Source organism: Rhinoderma darwinii, unplaced genomic scaffold (assembly GCF_050947455.1).
Source record: "Rhinoderma darwinii isolate aRhiDar2 unplaced genomic scaffold, aRhiDar2.hap1 Scaffold_956, whole genome shotgun sequence".
Lineage (NCBI taxonomy): Eukaryota > Metazoa > Chordata > Amphibia > Anura > Rhinodermatidae > Rhinoderma > Rhinoderma darwinii.
The window spans coordinates 100,449-117,500 of NW_027464531.1; the positions used below are offsets into that span (position 1 = coordinate 100,449).

The following is a 17,052-nucleotide window of genomic DNA, read 5'->3' on the forward strand; positions in this document are numbered from 1 at the left end:
CACTGTGATCAGACATGAGATCCACACATCTTATATACAGTCACAGCTATTCATCTATTACTACTGACAACCAGCCTGTATATCATGTGTGAGAGGTTGTCACAGCTCCGCCCCCTGTTGCTGACATCACTGATTTCCCACTCACCTGCACTGCGTTGCTCCCGGCATAGCTGGCTCTCTTCCACCGGCGTTTCTGTAACGTGGCCTCACTAATGATCTGCGCCAGCTTCCGCTCCATCTCCATCTGAAACGCCTCGTCTCTGAGGTGCTGCTCCTGAACTCCCAGCAGAACTGACAGAGAAGATGATGACAGCAGCAGAGAGATCAGGAGGTGCAGATTTACGTGTAGAAATGATACAATATAATGTGTAATGTTTACTACTGGGATACATTGGGGGAGATATACTGTAACTAAGCAGCACAGAGTATTTCAGGAGAGGAATGTGCTGCTCTTGAGGGGTACAGTGCAATATTATTCAGGCTTCGTCATCGGGGTCACTCACTTGTCCGGAGCCAGGAATCCTTCAGGAGTGGAGAGATGTTCAGCTGCGGATATGTGGATGCTGCATGGAAGAAGAGACATCACTGACTGTACAACGACTATACAGAGTACGGCTGACTGCCGAGAAAGAAGTTGTCAGAGCTCCGCCCACTACAAGCATTGCTGAATAGTTCTGACTGGTAACAAAATATCTACAATTAAGGGAGTAAAGTATAATGTATCGTAAAAAGTTCTGACACGTTCACTTATTAGACTTTGTGTTTCAATTCTTCCCTATTGTATATATATATATATCTGCTTGCTGTCAGTGAATGGGTACATTCTTGTTTACATCTAGAGGCCAAAAACTGTTCAGACCGAATACTTCTCACAGAAGAGGGTTTGATAAAATTGTATCCAGTCTAGACAATCCCCCGTGAGCTAAACACATCATCCGCATAAATCCCTCTCCTGTGCTGATAGTTTGTTACAATGTATCAGTGCAGATAAAATATATCAGTCTGGAGTCCAGGTTGTTTCGCTCTCAGAAGATTATCTAGAGAATATAATTGTAACAAACCCTCAGTTGTGAGAAAAATTAGGTCAGGACAGGTTTTTTTTAGCCCCCCGGATATAAATAAAGATGTTCCAATTCACTGACAGTAAGCAAAGATCTTGAAAAAGTAGAGGAATTGAAACACAAAGTATATCATAACCGCTGAGTTTTATAAAAGTTGCCCTTGGCTACATGATGACGTTTACTGTGCAAAGGTGACGCACCCCGCACCTGTGGTCACATGACTGATGTCGTATTCTTTCTTCTAATATAAGGAGCGGGGAAATAAATGTTCGGGGGGGGGGGGGGGGGTTAGGGGGCTGTAAGATCCAACCTCATGCCCCCTCATCACGGTGTTTGTTCTCACTGTTCCCGGGATTGTGGGAAAGTTTTGGGTGTTGTTTCTGTTCAGTTCCTGTGTTATTCTTGTACGAGTCAGTGGAGATCGGAGGGGTCGGGGGCTTTGTCTGTGCCAACAACCACCGAGCACACAATGACATCAGTCGCTGCCGCCGGGCGGGACACCCCCCTCCAGAGCTTCCCTGAAATAATGGGCGACGATGACATCACAGGTCCCAGCCCGGTCCTGTACTCGGAGCTGCAGCAGTCGTGTCACATCTTCTCAGTCATCAGCACTTTACACGCAGCGCCGCTTCGGATTTACAAACTATAGTACTTATGTCTTCTACTCTATTCACATCCAGAGCTGCATTAATAATTTGACTGGCTTCCTGCTGGCTCAGTGTGAGCGCTCACTAGACAGCCGTATGAGGAGGATAATATCTCCCCTGTATAACTCAGTATCGCGCAGTGATTTGTAGGACCTCAGCTCTTTCCAGCGGTCAGGTAGACGTCTGTCAGCACAGCTCTGAAAAACTCCACGTTATAGACGGTGGAGTTCAGATTGCAGCTCTGGATGTGACTAGAGCATAATACACGATGTAACACCAGATTTCTGAAAGCAGCTCTGGATGTGACTGGAGGATAAGACATGACGTTACTTAGTATTGTAGGATGAAGATGATGTTCTGAGGCCGAGCGACGCGTTAAAGGGGCGGACGAATTATCGTTATTAGGATGGACGGCCCAAGGAGAAAGATTTCGAGCGATCTACGGTTTATGACGCCTCACTTGTCTCTTCCAAGCCCCACCCATCCTTGCCTAGGCCCCACCTCTTTTCCCATAAAGCTCACCCCCCCCCATGTTCTCTAGTCAGTACACAATCAGCCCCTACACTTCTAGTAGAATTTTCCATACTCACGTTCTGCAATTTGCTTCACTGGAAACCCCAAGAAGAAGCTGAACTCCACCAGACTGAGGTTCCGCAGCTGATCGCTGACGTCCGATCCGTTCAAGAAGCCGTTACGTTCTCTGACGGCGTAAGAGACGGTGACCGGGGCCTTCCAATACCCCACCCGCGACGCGCTGGAGGTGATGTTCACGATCTGCATGCAGGGGGAGAAAAGCAATCCAGAAGTTGTAGACGTCTGCTGCTCTCCAGGCCCCGCCCCCTTATTAAAGCTCCTCCCCTCAGCCTGGATGCAGCAGCTAAACATGCACGGACTTACTGAGATTGTGATTATACAAACATAGCTGCAGTGTAAAGCATGGGGGACGGATAGAGCGGCAGCCTAGGTCTCTCATAAGACAGGCGTATATTTCAGACTCCAATAGACAATGTAGTGGAGCTGGAGTCACTGATCATAGTGGAGACCTAATGGAGCAGAGCCGACATGGAGGACAATAGAAGGTATCAGACATGGGATAGCGGCTCGAGGAAAACGGCTGCACGCCCTATAGCGGACGCCATGATGCTTGGGGGTGCGGTGTAAAAGCGCTGGGGGCGTGGTCACTGGACGGTAATAGTGACAGCAGCGTCATTGAGAGGTCAGTAATAAGGTCTTATGATCTCCGTGACGGTCTATAACGAACGTTACCTGGACGGTGAAATTGTCGCTCTCCTGCCGCAGTCGCCTCACTTCGTGCAATGCCAGCGTTAACCCCTTCTGTATCTGCTCACTGAACGTGCAGAGTCTGATGTCCACCGACTGCGGCACGAACTGCAGCACTGAAAGACGCAAAATGTGCATCACGTGATCCGTAATAAACGAATAAAATACAACGTATCATGGCCGCAAAAACTAACAAAATGTGGATGGAAGCCATGCTGGGAGTTGTAGTCCCACCCCAGTTGGACAGATACAGATCAGCTTGGAGAGACTTGACCCCAGCAGAACATCTCACCCGTCTGAACGTGGAACCTCAGATCTAATCCCATAAACGCAGTCTGCAGGGAAAGGATGGGGGGAAATCCTCCGACAACCAGACCGCTCCCGCTCAAGACGTGACCAACAGCGATCGCCGTGTAAACGACCGGACCGGACGTCACCATGAACGAGTAACTCTCCGACATCGAATAGACCTGTGAGCGAGAGAACGACCAATGAGATCACAGAGATGTGCGCAATGTAGTACCACCGATCACCAGCAGGCGTCGCCAAATGCAGCAGTGAGGACTACACGGTATATAACGCAGCAGTGAGGACCACACGGTATATAACGCAGCAGTGAGGACCACACGGTATATAACGCAGCAGTGAGGACCACACGGTATATAACGCAGCAGTGAGGACTACACGGTATATAACGCAGCAGTGAGGACTACACGGTATATAACGCAGCAGTGAGGACTACACGGTATATAACGCAGCAGTGAGGACTACACGGTATATAACGCAGCAGTGAGGACCACACGGTATATAACGCAGCAGTGAGGACTACACGGTATATAACGCAGCAGTGAGGACTACACGGTATATAACGCAGCAGTGAGGACCACACGGTATATAACGCAGCAGTGAGGACCACACGGTATATAACGCAGCAGTGAGGACCACACGGTATATAACGCAGCAGTGAGGACTACACGGTATATAACGCAGCAGTGAGGACCACACGGTATATAACGCAGCAGTGAGGACCACACGGTATATAACGCAGCAGTGAGGACCACACGGTATATAACGCAGCAGTGAGGACCACACGGTATATAACGCAGCAGTGAGGACCACACGGTATATAACGCAGCAGTGAGGACTACACGGTATATAACGCAGCAGTGAGGACTACACGGTATATAACGCAGCAGTGAGGACCACACGGTATATAACGCAGCAGTGAGGACTACACGGTATATAACGCAGCAGTGAGGACCACACGGTATATAACGCAGCAGTGAGGACTACACGGTATATAACGCAGCAGTGAGGACTACACGGTATATAACGCAGCAGTGAGGACCACACGGTATATAACACAGCAGTGAGGACCACACGGTATATAACGCAGCAGTGAGGACCACACGGTATATAACGCAGCAGTGAGGACCACACGGTATATAACGCAGCAGTGAGGACCACACGGTATATAACGCAGCAGTGAGGACCACACGGTATATAACGCAGCAGTGAGGACCACACGGTATATAACGCAGCATTGAGGACTACACGGTATATAACACAGCAGTGAGGACTACACGGTATATAACGCAGCAGTGAGGACCACACGGTATATAACGCAGCAGTGAGGACCACACGGTATATAACACAGCAGTGAGGACCACACGGTATATAACGCAGCAGTGAGGACTACACGGTATATAACACAGCAGTGAGGACTACACGGTATATAACACAGCAGTGAGGACCACACGGTATATAACGCAGCAGTGAGGACTACACGGTATATAACGCAGCAGTTGAGGACCACACGGTATATAACGCAGCAGTGAGGACCACACGGTATTTAACGCAGCAGTGAGGACCACACGGTATATAACGCAGCAGTGAGGACTACACGGTATATAACGCAGCAGTGAGGACCACACGGTATATAACACAGCAGTGAGGACCACACGGTATATAACACAGCAGTGAGGACTACACGGTATATAACGCAGCAGTGAGGACCACACGGTATATAACGCAGCAGTGAGGACCACACGGTATATAACGCAGCAGTGAGGACCACACGGTATATAACGCAGCAGTGAGGACCACACGGTATATAACGCAGCAGTGAGGACCACACGGTATATAACACAGCAGTGAGGACTACACGGTATATAACGCAGCAGTGAGGACCACACGGTATATAACGCAGCAGTGAGGACCACACGGTATATAACGCAGCAGTGAGGACCACACGGTATATAACGCAGCAGTGAGGACCACACGGTATATAACGCAGCAGTGAGGACCACACGGTATATAACGCAGCAGTGAGGACCACACGGTATATAATGCAGATTATTCGATGATTTCTCCGGACACACAGCTGACACTCTTATTATCGCAGATGATTTGACTCTTCGCTCAGCACATCTCGCGGCAGCCTCTGTGCTCCACATCTTTACTCTCGGGGGTTTCCGTGTTTTCACAGCGTTGTGTATCGGAGTTTATATTTTGTCTCTATGGAAAAGCTGTTGCTACCGGCGGACATCGGGGCGCTGCATACAACAGAACCGGAGGGGACTCGGGGGACGGGAAGATAAAAACACGCACGTCTCAAGTGTCTCACTACCAGTTAGATCAACTATCGTGCATTTCATTTCGGTTAATGCCTCCTACAAGATCAGCACACTCCTTTCCTGAAACACTCTGTGCTGCTGGGGACTGCTTTTTCCGCTATGTGTGACCTCTCACAAGAGCAGCACATTCCTCTAGTGAAATACTCTGTGCTGCTGGGGACCCTGCGCCTCCCACTATCTTACTCTCAGTCCGTGACCTCACATAATATCAGCACACTTCTGAAACACTCTGTGCTGCTGTGAACACTGCTGATCTGCTTAGCTAGGTTTTCCATTTCCACCCCTTTAAGGGCTCCCACTTCCTATGAATTTAGCACTTCCTCCCGGAGCCTGTAGTAGTCGCCGCACCGTGGATATAGCGGAGAATCTGCCGGCGATCTATAATGTATCTGACAGTTTCTAGATTTGCCGCCTGATAAATAATATATGTGAGATCTCCTGAGGTTATTGTGGTGGGGGGGGAGCAGCGGGACAGAGACCTGAAGAAAAACCGCTGTGATCTGTGAAAACGGAGGACGTCAGGCCTGGGGCGTACAAGTGTCCTGAGGGGGAGGCACACGGGGCAGATCATACACGGTATCACCGGCGCCATAATGCGAGAACAAGCTGCAGCTCCAACACAATGCTGGGAGTTGTAGTTGTACTGATGAGGATGCATCGGCCCTCAGATTTACTGGGGTCTCATAAAATCTTTACCCGCGGGGATCTCGGGGTGCGCTCCGGCCCCTACAGCCGTTCTATGTCGGAGCTGAATCCCTGTAGAATGAAAACTTCTGCAACTTTCTAATAGACTTTGTATTTCCAATCCTCACCGTTATCAAGATCTGTGCTTGCTTTTGGTGAATGGGAGCATTGTCGTTTACATCTAGAGGCCGGTCCTGACCTAGTCCTGCTCATACAGCGGATACGGACACAATGATATTTACTCTGCTCTGCAGCAGCACCAATCTGCTTCCTGTTCTGATAGTTTGTTACAATGTACCAGTGCAGGTAAATGTATCAGTCTGTAGTCCAGGCTGGTTACACCGACACATTGTAGGGAACCCTCAGCTGCGAGTGGTTTTTATTTCGGTCTGTAGTTTTCCTGTAATTTCTCTCCGGATATCTACTGGGATCCGCGTTCATTATCGCCGCACAGTTCGCTGCTTTGTCAACGCTGCGACGCGTTCGTTATCACTGGAGGCGATTCCCTCTGACGCTTTGTATAATTAGATGACTGTAGACGGAGGTGAGCGGTAGATCAGGTGACGTGACGCAGGTGACAGGTACGATATGTAGATATATGATCCGTCCAACATCACTTATTATAGTGGGAATATCCCGGCTGCTCGGACAGTCGCTGTGATGACTCAAAGCAAGACCATCATTCAGTTCAATAACACTGAAGCACCGACGCACGGGCACCTGTGTGTCCATCACATGACCCTGTAACGAGCCCTGCACCTGTGTGTCCATCACATGACCCTGTAACGAGCAGTGCACCTGTGTCCATCACATGACCCTGTAACGAGCCCTGCACCTGTGTCCATCACATGACCCTGTAACGAGCCGTGCACCGGTGTGTCCATCACATGACTGACGAGCCGTGCACCTGTGTCCATCACATGACCCTGTAACAAGCCGTGCACCGGTGTGTCCATCACATGACTGTAACGAGCCGTGCACCTGTGTCCCCATCACCTGACCCTGTAACGAGCCGTGCACCTGTGTGTCCATCACATGACCCTGTAACGAGCCCTGCACCTGTGTGTCCATCACATGACCCTGTAACGAGCCCTGCACCTGTGTCCATCACATGACCCTGTAACGAGCCCTGCACGTGTGTCCATCACATGACCCTGTAACGAGCAGTGCACCTGTGTCCATCACATGACCCTGTAACGAGCCGTGCACCGGTGTGTCCATCACATGACTGACGAGCCGTGCACCTGTGTCCATCACATGACCCTGTAACAAGCCGTGCACCGGTGTGTCCATCACATGACTGTAACGAGCCGTGCACCTGTGTCCCCATCACCTGACCCTGTAACGAGCCGTGCACCTGTGTGTCCATCACATGACTGTAACGAGCCGTGTAGTCAGACACGTGACTGGTCAGGCTGGGAGTGTGTGGTACCTGACTCTATGCTGCCCCCTAGCCCTGTGGTTACTCCATCATATTTCAGGACACTCACCTCCAGCTCCACGGATCGGTTATAATGCATCGTTAGCGTTTCCTTGATTAACTCGGTGATGTTCTGCATATTCGTTCCACGGGACAGAACTGAAAAATAAATACAGTTAATACTCCAGGACACCGGACAGATGGAGACCCCTCCAGTCATTACTCCACCTCAGCCCCCAGTCCCACCTTCTTCTGGAGACCCCTCCAGTCATTACTCCACCTCAGCCCCCAGTCCCACCTTCTTCTGGAGACCCCTCCAGTCATTACTCCACCTCAGCCCCCAGTCCCACCTTCCTCTGGAGACCCCTCCAGTCATTACTCCCCCTCAGCACCCAGTCCCACCTTCCTCTGGAGACCCCTCCAGTCATTACTCCACCTCAGCCCCCAGTCCCACCTTCTTCTGGAGACCCCTCCAGTCATTACTCCCCCTCAGCACCCAGTCCCACCTTCCTCTGGAGACCCCTCCAGTCATTACTCCACCTCAGCCCCCAGTCCCACCTTCTTCTGGAGACCCCTCCTGTCATTACTCCACCTCAGCCCCCAGTCCCACCTTCTTCTGGAGACCCCTCCAGTCATTACTCCATCTCAGCCCCCAGTCCCACCTTCTTCTGGAGACCCCTCCTGTCATTACTCCACCTCAGCCCCCAGTCCCACCTTCTTCTGGAGACCCCTCCAGTCATTACTCCCCCTCAGCCCCCAGTCCCACCTTCCTCTGGAGACCCCTCCAGTCATTACTCCCCCTCAGCACCCAGTCCCACCTTCCTCTGGAGACCCCTCCAGTCATTACTCCACCTCAGCCCCCAGTCCCACCTTCTTCTGGAGACCCCTCCTGTCATTACTCCACCTCAGCCCCCAGTCCCACCTTCTTCTGGAGACCCCTCCAGTCATTACTCCATCTCAGCCCCCAGTCCCACCTTCTTCTGGAGACCCCTCCTGTCATTACTCCACCTCAGCCCCCAGTCCCACCTTCTTCTGGAGACCCCTCCAGTCATTACTCCACCTCAGCCCCCAGTCCCACCTTCGTCTGGAGACCCCTCCAGTCATTACTCCCCCTCAGCACCCAGTCCCACCTTCCTCTGGAGACCCCTCCAGTCATTACTCCACCTCAGCCCCCAGTCCCACCTTCTTCTGGAGACCCCTCCTGTCATTACTCCACCTCAGCCCCCAGTCCCACCTTCTTCTGGAGACCCCTCCAGTCATTACTCCATCTCAGCCCCCAGTCCCACCTTCTTCTGGAGACCCCTCCTGTCATTACTCCACCTCAGCCCCCAGTCCCACCTTCTTCTGGAGACCCCTCCAGTCATTACTCCACCTCAGCCCCCAGTCCCACCTTCTTCTGGAGACCCCTCCAGTCATTACTCCACCTCAGCCCCCAGTCCCACCTTCTTCTGGAGACCCCTCCAGTCATTACTCCATCTCAGCCCCCAGTCCCACCTTCTTCTGGAGACCCCTCCAGTCATTACTCCACCTCAGCCCCCAGTCCCACCTTCTTCTGGAGACCCCTCCAGTCATTACTCCATCTCAGCCCCCAGTCCCACCTTCTTCTGGAGACCCCTCCAGTCATTACTCCACCTCAGCCCCCAGTCCCACCTTCTTCTGGAGACCCCTCCAGTCATTACTCCACCTCAGCCCCCAGCCCCACCTTCTTCTGGAGACCCCTCCAGTCATTACTCCACCTCAGCCCCCAGTCCCACCTTCTTCTGGAGACCCCTCCAGTCATTACTCCACCTCAGCCCCCAGTCCCACCTTCTTCTGGAGACCCCTCCAGTCATTACTCCACCTCAGCCCCCAGTCCCACCTTCTTCTGGAGACCCCTCCAGTCATTACTCCACCTCAGCCCCCAGTCCCACCTTCTTCTAGAGACCCCTCCAGTCATTACTCCATCTCAGCCCCCAGTCCCACCTTCTTCTGGAGACCCCTCCAGTCATTACTCCACCTCAGCCCCCAGTCCCACCTTCTTCTGGAGACCCTTGTAGACATTTTTCCTATAATTTTTTCCTCCCCACCATCCAAAAACATTTATATTTTTATTTTTCCGTCGACATCGCCGTATGAGGGCTGTTATTTTGCGGGGCAAGTTGTCGTTTCTAACAGCCCCATTTATTGTACCATATAACGTACCCCACCACCGTGTTCACTGCGCGGAACAACGACATGCTAACTTTATTCTGCGGGTCAATACGATTACGGTGGAACCAGATTTGATCTTTTACTACATCTACAACTAATTTGTTCTGTGCCGCCATATTCTTTTTTTTTTCCGGTGTGGGGGGCTTATTTTTTTGCGGAGTGAGTTGTAGTTTTTATTGGTATCATATTAGGGTACATGCGACTTTTTAATCACTTTTTATGGGTGCGAAGATGACCCAAAAATGTGCAATTGTGGCGGCTTTAATTGATGTCTTTTTTACGGCGTTCGCCATGCGGGTTAAATAACGTTATATTAGAATAATTCTGTTTATTTTTAATTTATCCCAAAAAAATTTGCATTACTTTAGGGAAAAAATAGGAATTTATTATTTTTTATATTTGTATTTTTAATTTAGTCCCCTAGGGGGCTTGAGTATGTGATCGTTTGATCGCTGGTACAATACACTGCAATTCTTTTGTATTACTTGCATTGTGATTTTTACCGGCTCTGGTCTCTGGCACCAAGATTGCAGACATGGGGTCTTCATTAGGCCTCTGGTCTGAAATCTTTATAACCACCGGCAGCAGCAACCGTGCCGCGTGTGCGCCGATGGAGTGACTGAGGGCCCATCCCCTCTGTAACAGCTGAGATTCAGCGGTTGCTATTGGCTGTGGCATTAAAGCAGTTAAACAGCCGGGATCGGAGTGATCTCCGATCCCGGCCATTAGAGATCGGAGCCAACTGTAAAACATTGCGGACATCTGCGGCGTATGGGGCGGGCTCAGCCATAACGACTAGGACGTACAGGTCCTTCAAATGTCCATAAGGGGATAAAGGAGGACTCTACTCTAAAGGGAAGACTCTAGTTTGGGGTTTTCTGTCATTCGTCCAAGTCCCCAAATCCCAAAATCTGCCCTACTCCGAGACCCCCACTACTGTTTGCAATGATTGACGTGGCGGAGCTCTACTCCCTGGCTAGTAACAATGTCAAGCTGTGAGCCCCCAGGTAGGACAGAGGTCGTCATAACCCCCCCCCCCCCCCGGTAAGTAGAACGATTGACTACTCACTAACAGTAACCAGATAAGGTTCCGGATTAGATACATCACACACGAAGCTTGGCCGTGTCGTGGTCAAAGTTGATGTAGCTGTGAGTCCAGAAGGAGGGGTGACCAGCGCCGACAGGGTTGACGTGGTCGTCGTAGCTCTAGGAGTGACGCTGTTGGTTCTAGAGAACTGTGGAGTGGTTGTATCCCGCGTGTTATGGGTGACCGCCACCGGCGTGGAAGAACTCGGTATAGAAGTTGCACCTGTAGCAGTAACAGGTTGGGTTGAGGAAGGAGAAGGGTGGACATCCGAGGAGTGTGGAGTAGTCGGAGAGAAAACCCCACTCGCGGTTGGCTGTGAACTCAAAGACAACGGCAAGCTTACTGTAGATGTTGGAGTTATGGTTGCTAAGAAGACAGCGGTGGACGGTTGGCTTGACGTAGATGGGAAGTCTATTGTAGATCTAAAACTTAATGTAGATTCCAGACTTCCCGTGAATGGTAAACTGATGGTGGATATGGGTGGCATGCTGGGGGGAGGTGGAAAACTGGGCAATATCGTAGCAGTAGCTGAAATCAATGAGGTATAGACCTCCGAGATGTCTACGACAGATGTATACACGGACTCAGGAGGGAACGTCATCATTGGAGACCAGGTAAGTAATGAGGTTGGAAGTAGCTCCTCAACCCAAGAACTGTTGGTATGGTCCAAACCAAAGGAAGAGGCGGGCAAGGCAGATGTGGTGGCATTCAGTGCAGAGGATGAAGGCAGTAGAGCGGTAGCACCAGTGGAAGTACTTGAGGTATAGAGGATGCTGGATTCCGATGGCATGATGGTGGACTTCACCTCCCACATTTCGGAGAACTCAGAGAAGATACTTGAACTATTCTCAGGCCAATCAACGCTAGACGACGGAGTGAAGGCAGATAGTGCAGTGGAATTCAAGGCGTCCCAGGGCATGACCTCCACTCCAATGGTTTCCAGTATGGATGTAGAAAAAATCCCCAATGTGGAATGACTGAATATGGAATCAGATATTGCAAGTAGAGACGATGAGTCCTGAGGTTCGAATACAGACACATGACTGGACGCCAACGAGGAGGAAACTTCTTCAACCAACGAAGAAAAGAAGCCGCTAGGCTCAGGGGTGGAAAATAACCAGAAGTAACTGGAGTCCAAAACAGACGTGGACTCCATAGGAGTAGATATGGTTTGCGTGAAGTACATGCCGGATACAGTCGGCACAAATGCAGGAGCTTCGGCTGTAGTCGCTGGTTCATAGATCGAACTGTCAAGAAGAAGAGGTGGAGAGATGGGCATTGCTGTGGTAGAAAAAGGTGACTCAAGACCAACCGATGGCACAGACGAGACAAGCAGTTCTGGAAGTGAAGGCATTAGCGTAGACTCCACTGAAGAAACCCAATGGCTCTCCATCTCTGAACTCCGAGCAGGAAACACAGTGGATATGTGGACTTCAGTAGAGTCCATGATGTTGGTGAAATCCATAGAAGAATCTAGAAGATCTGTAGGACTTGAAGACACCGGGGGTAATGGAAGAGAAGACAAAGCGGAGTCAACAACTTCAACTGTAGACGCCTCTTGGTCGTTGACGACACCGGTGGGAGGAATGTCCTCTAGAAACCCCGACGTCAAGATGGTGATGGTTTCCATATAATCCTCCGACCACCACTGAGTGTAAAGAACGTCAGTGGACACGGCGTCCGTCGTCTTCAGCAACGTCGGCTCGTACTCAGAAACTGCAGCAGGCACTGAAGTTTGGAGCAAACTAGACGTGCTTTCCGGGATTGACGTCATTGGACTTTCTGGAATATCAACGTAGGAGGTTTCATATGTTAGAGACGTCACGGGTAAAGTCACGGTGGGGCTGGTGGTTAAATCCCGTGCAGTAACGAACCCTAAATCGGAGAAGATGCTATATAAAGGAAATGTGGTTGCACTGCTGGTAACCTCCTGTGGGACGGTCATACTTGGCATGTATGGACTATCCACGGGGGTAAGAAGCCCTTCAGGTGGAGAGGCCTCCGGCGTGTTGGATACAACCGTAGGAACTTTAATGGAGGAGATCAAATGAGAAGCTGTAGAGAGTTGACCAAATCTGGTACTTTCCACAGAGTAACTCGAGGTGACAACTTCTCCATAGTCGCTGGACAACGGAAACGTTTCTGGTGACCAAGTAATTTGGTTGACGCTACTAAACGACCCCAGTGGTGGAGCGGTCATACTTTCTTCCAAATAAACGTGGGACGGATGAGATGGAAAATTTACACTGGTTTCTAGGGGGACAGGAGACGTTGGATCCAAACGAGGAGACGATTCCACAACATCAGAGCTGACGTCATCCGTCTCGGGAAGTTGCGTTGTCATGGAGTCTTGTGTAACTCGAGTGATCGAGAACAACTGGGACGCTTGAGATGAAAGACTCGGAAGTAAAAAGACGTCATCTTGAAGGGCGGCTTCACTGGAGAGAGGCCGGGGGGTCTTTGTGGGGTCCATTGTGAGGATTATATCTGGGATCTGGAGGGCGATTGTTTCTGAAGGGCCCGGTTCTTCTGAGGAAATGGTTGCTGGGAAGACGTCTTCAACGACTTCATCTGGGACTGACGCATTTTTGGTTAAGTTTGAGTTCTCCTCCGCCCTCAGGATCAGGGGGCCAAAATGAACAACTGAAAGAAAAAAACAACAAATTATAGAATAAAAAAGAATATTAATAAAGAACAAAAAACATAATAAAAAAAAAAGTTATATAATAATTAAATGATAACAATAAAAAATATGAATAGAATAAAAATCCGAATATTAATAAAATAATGAGAATATAATAACACAACATTATAATAACGCTAAACAAAGGATTATAAAATGATGAATAATGATAATTAATAATTTAAGGGCACAGTCCCAAGTTACCGGCAGCCGGATGTGGCCGAAACCACGCTCACTTGCACCGCACGATTTTGCCGCCATGCGCCACCGCATGTGTACATAGCTTCAGCCGCAACGTGAGACCGTACCCTCATCATGACATATAATAATAATAAAATAAACATAATTACCAATGATTATAATATTATAAAATGAATAAAAATTGTCGTAAGAATAAAACCCGGACGATGGAATCGCAATAAGTCCTTATAATAAAAAAACGAATTCAACGAAAACAAAAAAATATGAAACATAAGAACCATTGTCCGTCCATTCAGAGTAGAGGATAAAACGGCGCGTTTCGCACATCCGTCGCTTCCTCCCGTCTATTTTGGGCCACCTATAGTTGTTAATTTTACACCCGTGAATTCTGGGCATTTTGTGGGTGCAGCAGACGTGCCCCCCGTCTATAAGAGTTCAGTATTTATAATTATAAATTCCTGGAATTTTCCACGCCATTATCCAGCGAGGCTCAATGTCTGACCCTCGGCCCACACGCAGCTCGGACATTTTCGGAGAACCTTATAAGACGTTGTATTTGCTATACGACTCGTAAACACTTTCACAAGACGACATTTTATTTTTGGAAATTGATCGGCTAACTGATCAGCGTGATAGTAAAGCGGGGAGGGGGGGGCACTCATTACGCTCTCCCCCCAGAGGCCCCTTCCCAGAGCCCGATACGCCGCACCAGCAGAAGGCGCGAGCACGTCGTCACCTTGAACTGAAAAAAAACTATCAAGGATTCTACCCAATTGCAGAGTATTTAAGGAGACAGGAGCCGCAGCCGGTAAAAAAGAAGAAACCGTGACGTCATCTATAAACGGTTTTGCTTCTCAGTCCGTGGGATTTCCTGCCCCGAAAGATTCTCCAATAATGAAATAGAAGAATATAATTATATTTTATTTACGCCGCCGTATCGCTGTACTAAATTGCCTGCGGTCTGACCGTGTTCATGTGCGAAGCCTGAATAAGTCTTTAAAGGGTTAATGATAGGCCTGGTTGCCCCCAGCAACCAGTGTTCAGCTTTCATTTCCCCAGAAGATGAAAGCTAAAACTTGATTGGTTACTCTGGGTCACAGGGCCACACCCTCTCTTAGATACAGAACTGCTGTCCATAGCAACCAATCAGAATTCAGCTTTCACTTAACCTTCCCTGAAAAAAAAATAAAACGTGGGCTCTGATTGGTTGTCATGGGCACAGTTTTGTCTGGAGGTTATGCGGTGTAAATACGAAAACTTGAAGGTTATTCAAAAACCCATCAGATTCATGTACAAATCCTAACCAGATACTGTAACCCCCATCATTCATGGTCCTAGTCCTATGGAGAATGGGGGTAATACACGATCAATGTCCGACCGCTAGAAGCTTTTTCCAAAGGCCGAATTTCCGCCCACTGAAAATAACGTGCTGAGCCGGCGGCCTCCGATAAAGCCTGGCAGAGCCTACAGTGGCGCGGTTATCCTGGTATCGCGGTTACTTCGCCCGAGCAATCTATGGCCGTCACATTGGTGGACTCCGCCTCCTTTAGGGGGATATTCACACGCCGCAGTTCAGTCGCGGTTTTTGCTATGACACCGTGTTTTGCCAGTAAAGTGAAAATAAAAAAAGCTGAAAAAAAGGCAATGCGACCGCAGCGTCTGAATACACCCTGAAATAACATCACTCGAATTACAGCGGAACATTGCGGCGGGAGCCATTGTAATCCCCGCAGATTTCAGCGAATTCTTCTTCCTCCCCGGAATATTTACAAGCAGCGACAGGAGGCAGGTGAGAGGATTGCGGCTTCCAATCCGATTTCTCATTCCCTTGGGAGCCGCACAGAAGGGGCGAGGAGGCCGAGAATTGTGCCAAGAACAAAGACCCCGAGGAGGGGGCGCACATGGTGAAGTGTCAATGTTATAAAGTCGGCCATGGACGGGTCGACCGGCCCCCGATTCAACCCGTGTTCTGATATTCTTTTACAATTGTATTTTTTAAAGGGCCATACACCGTGATATAACAGCATTCATATCACAGTATAAGATTCGGACTGCGAGGGTTACCGGCCCTTTAAATCAGCTTGTATTGTACCTAAATGATATTTGCCACTACTTCATGATCTGACATTTTCCACAGATGAGATCGGCGACGTCTCCTAAGAATCAGATTATTCATGAAGAGACGTCTTTGTTTTACAAGCTTTAATTCGCCGCTTCGCTGGTTTCCTGATTTTAATTTTAATCTGGACGAGCGTCCGTCTCATGGAATGCGGTCGGGCTTTATAACACCGTGCAGCTGATTAAAGCGGACGGAGGCCGCACAATGCGGAAATGTCACCGCCGAGATTTAAAGGACGGTCCAGGGCGACCGCAAGAACGAAGATAACCGTCTTAAAGGCGCAGTACATCCTGATTTAGAAATCATATTTAGATTAAGGAGGCCTCCGGCGTAGTTCACCCTCCACAGATCCCGGCATCTGTGTCGACCCCGAGAACAATCTCACTAGAAAACCGTGAAAATAAAAAGGCAAAAATTTAGAATTTAATTTAGAAAATCAACGCTGACCCGGACCCGAAGAGCATCGATTCCCTGAAGCTGATCGGCCGTTGTCCCGTCCATTGCTTTACTTATCTTGTACCAATTCTAAGATACATTAAGCCACCAGTCACCTTCAGAGCTGCACTCATAATTCTGCTATTACATCACGCCTTATACCTTAGTCACACCCAGAGCTGCATTCACAATTGTAGTGGCTGCCTCTTAGACACCCCCTAATAGCGTAGCTGAGCGCTTATAATGAGCGGGGCAGCTCGTTTTTCCTACATCAGACGCCTAAACACTTCAGAGAACGCAAATCAACAGCGAAAACTGTTGCAGTCACAGAACAAGCAGGATATGCGGGGAGATTTCAGCTCTGAAGCCACTGTTTGTTCATGGAGATTTATTCTATAGATTGTGCTCAGGACAGACGCTAATTGATGGGAGGATTGAGGAGCCATCGCCGGTGAAGATGCTTCACTAAATCCTACTTACTGGGGTATCCTCAGTGTCGCCCCCTCCCCGCGCTCTGCGAGGGTCCTCTAATGCACTTCCCACGTTATACCCGGCAGGTCGATGCATTTTCTCCTTTTTGTATAAGAATAAAGGACGATTCATCAGAG

General features: G+C 49.4%; 1 protein-coding gene across 1 annotated transcript in view; it reads right to left on the bottom strand.

The window, feature by feature from the left end:
- KIAA1549 (KIAA1549 ortholog) overlaps positions 1-16,298 on the bottom strand; it is a 52,755-nt gene extending 36,457 nt beyond the window's left edge. Inside the window, exons 1-8 of the mRNA XM_075849551.1 lie at positions 16,229-16,298; positions 10,989-13,649; positions 7,800-7,888; positions 3,282-3,459; positions 2,975-3,105; positions 2,299-2,482; positions 504-563; positions 146-291 (exon numbers count right to left, since the gene is read on the bottom strand). Coding sequence (XP_075705666.1) covers positions 146-291; positions 504-563; positions 2,299-2,482; positions 2,975-3,105; positions 3,282-3,459; positions 7,800-7,888; positions 10,989-13,649; positions 16,229-16,298 — 3,519 coding nt within the window. The remainder of the gene's footprint in view (positions 1-145; positions 292-503; positions 564-2,298; positions 2,483-2,974; positions 3,106-3,281; positions 3,460-7,799; positions 7,889-10,988; positions 13,650-16,228) is intronic.
- Between the last annotated feature and the right edge of the window lie 754 nt (positions 16,299-17,052).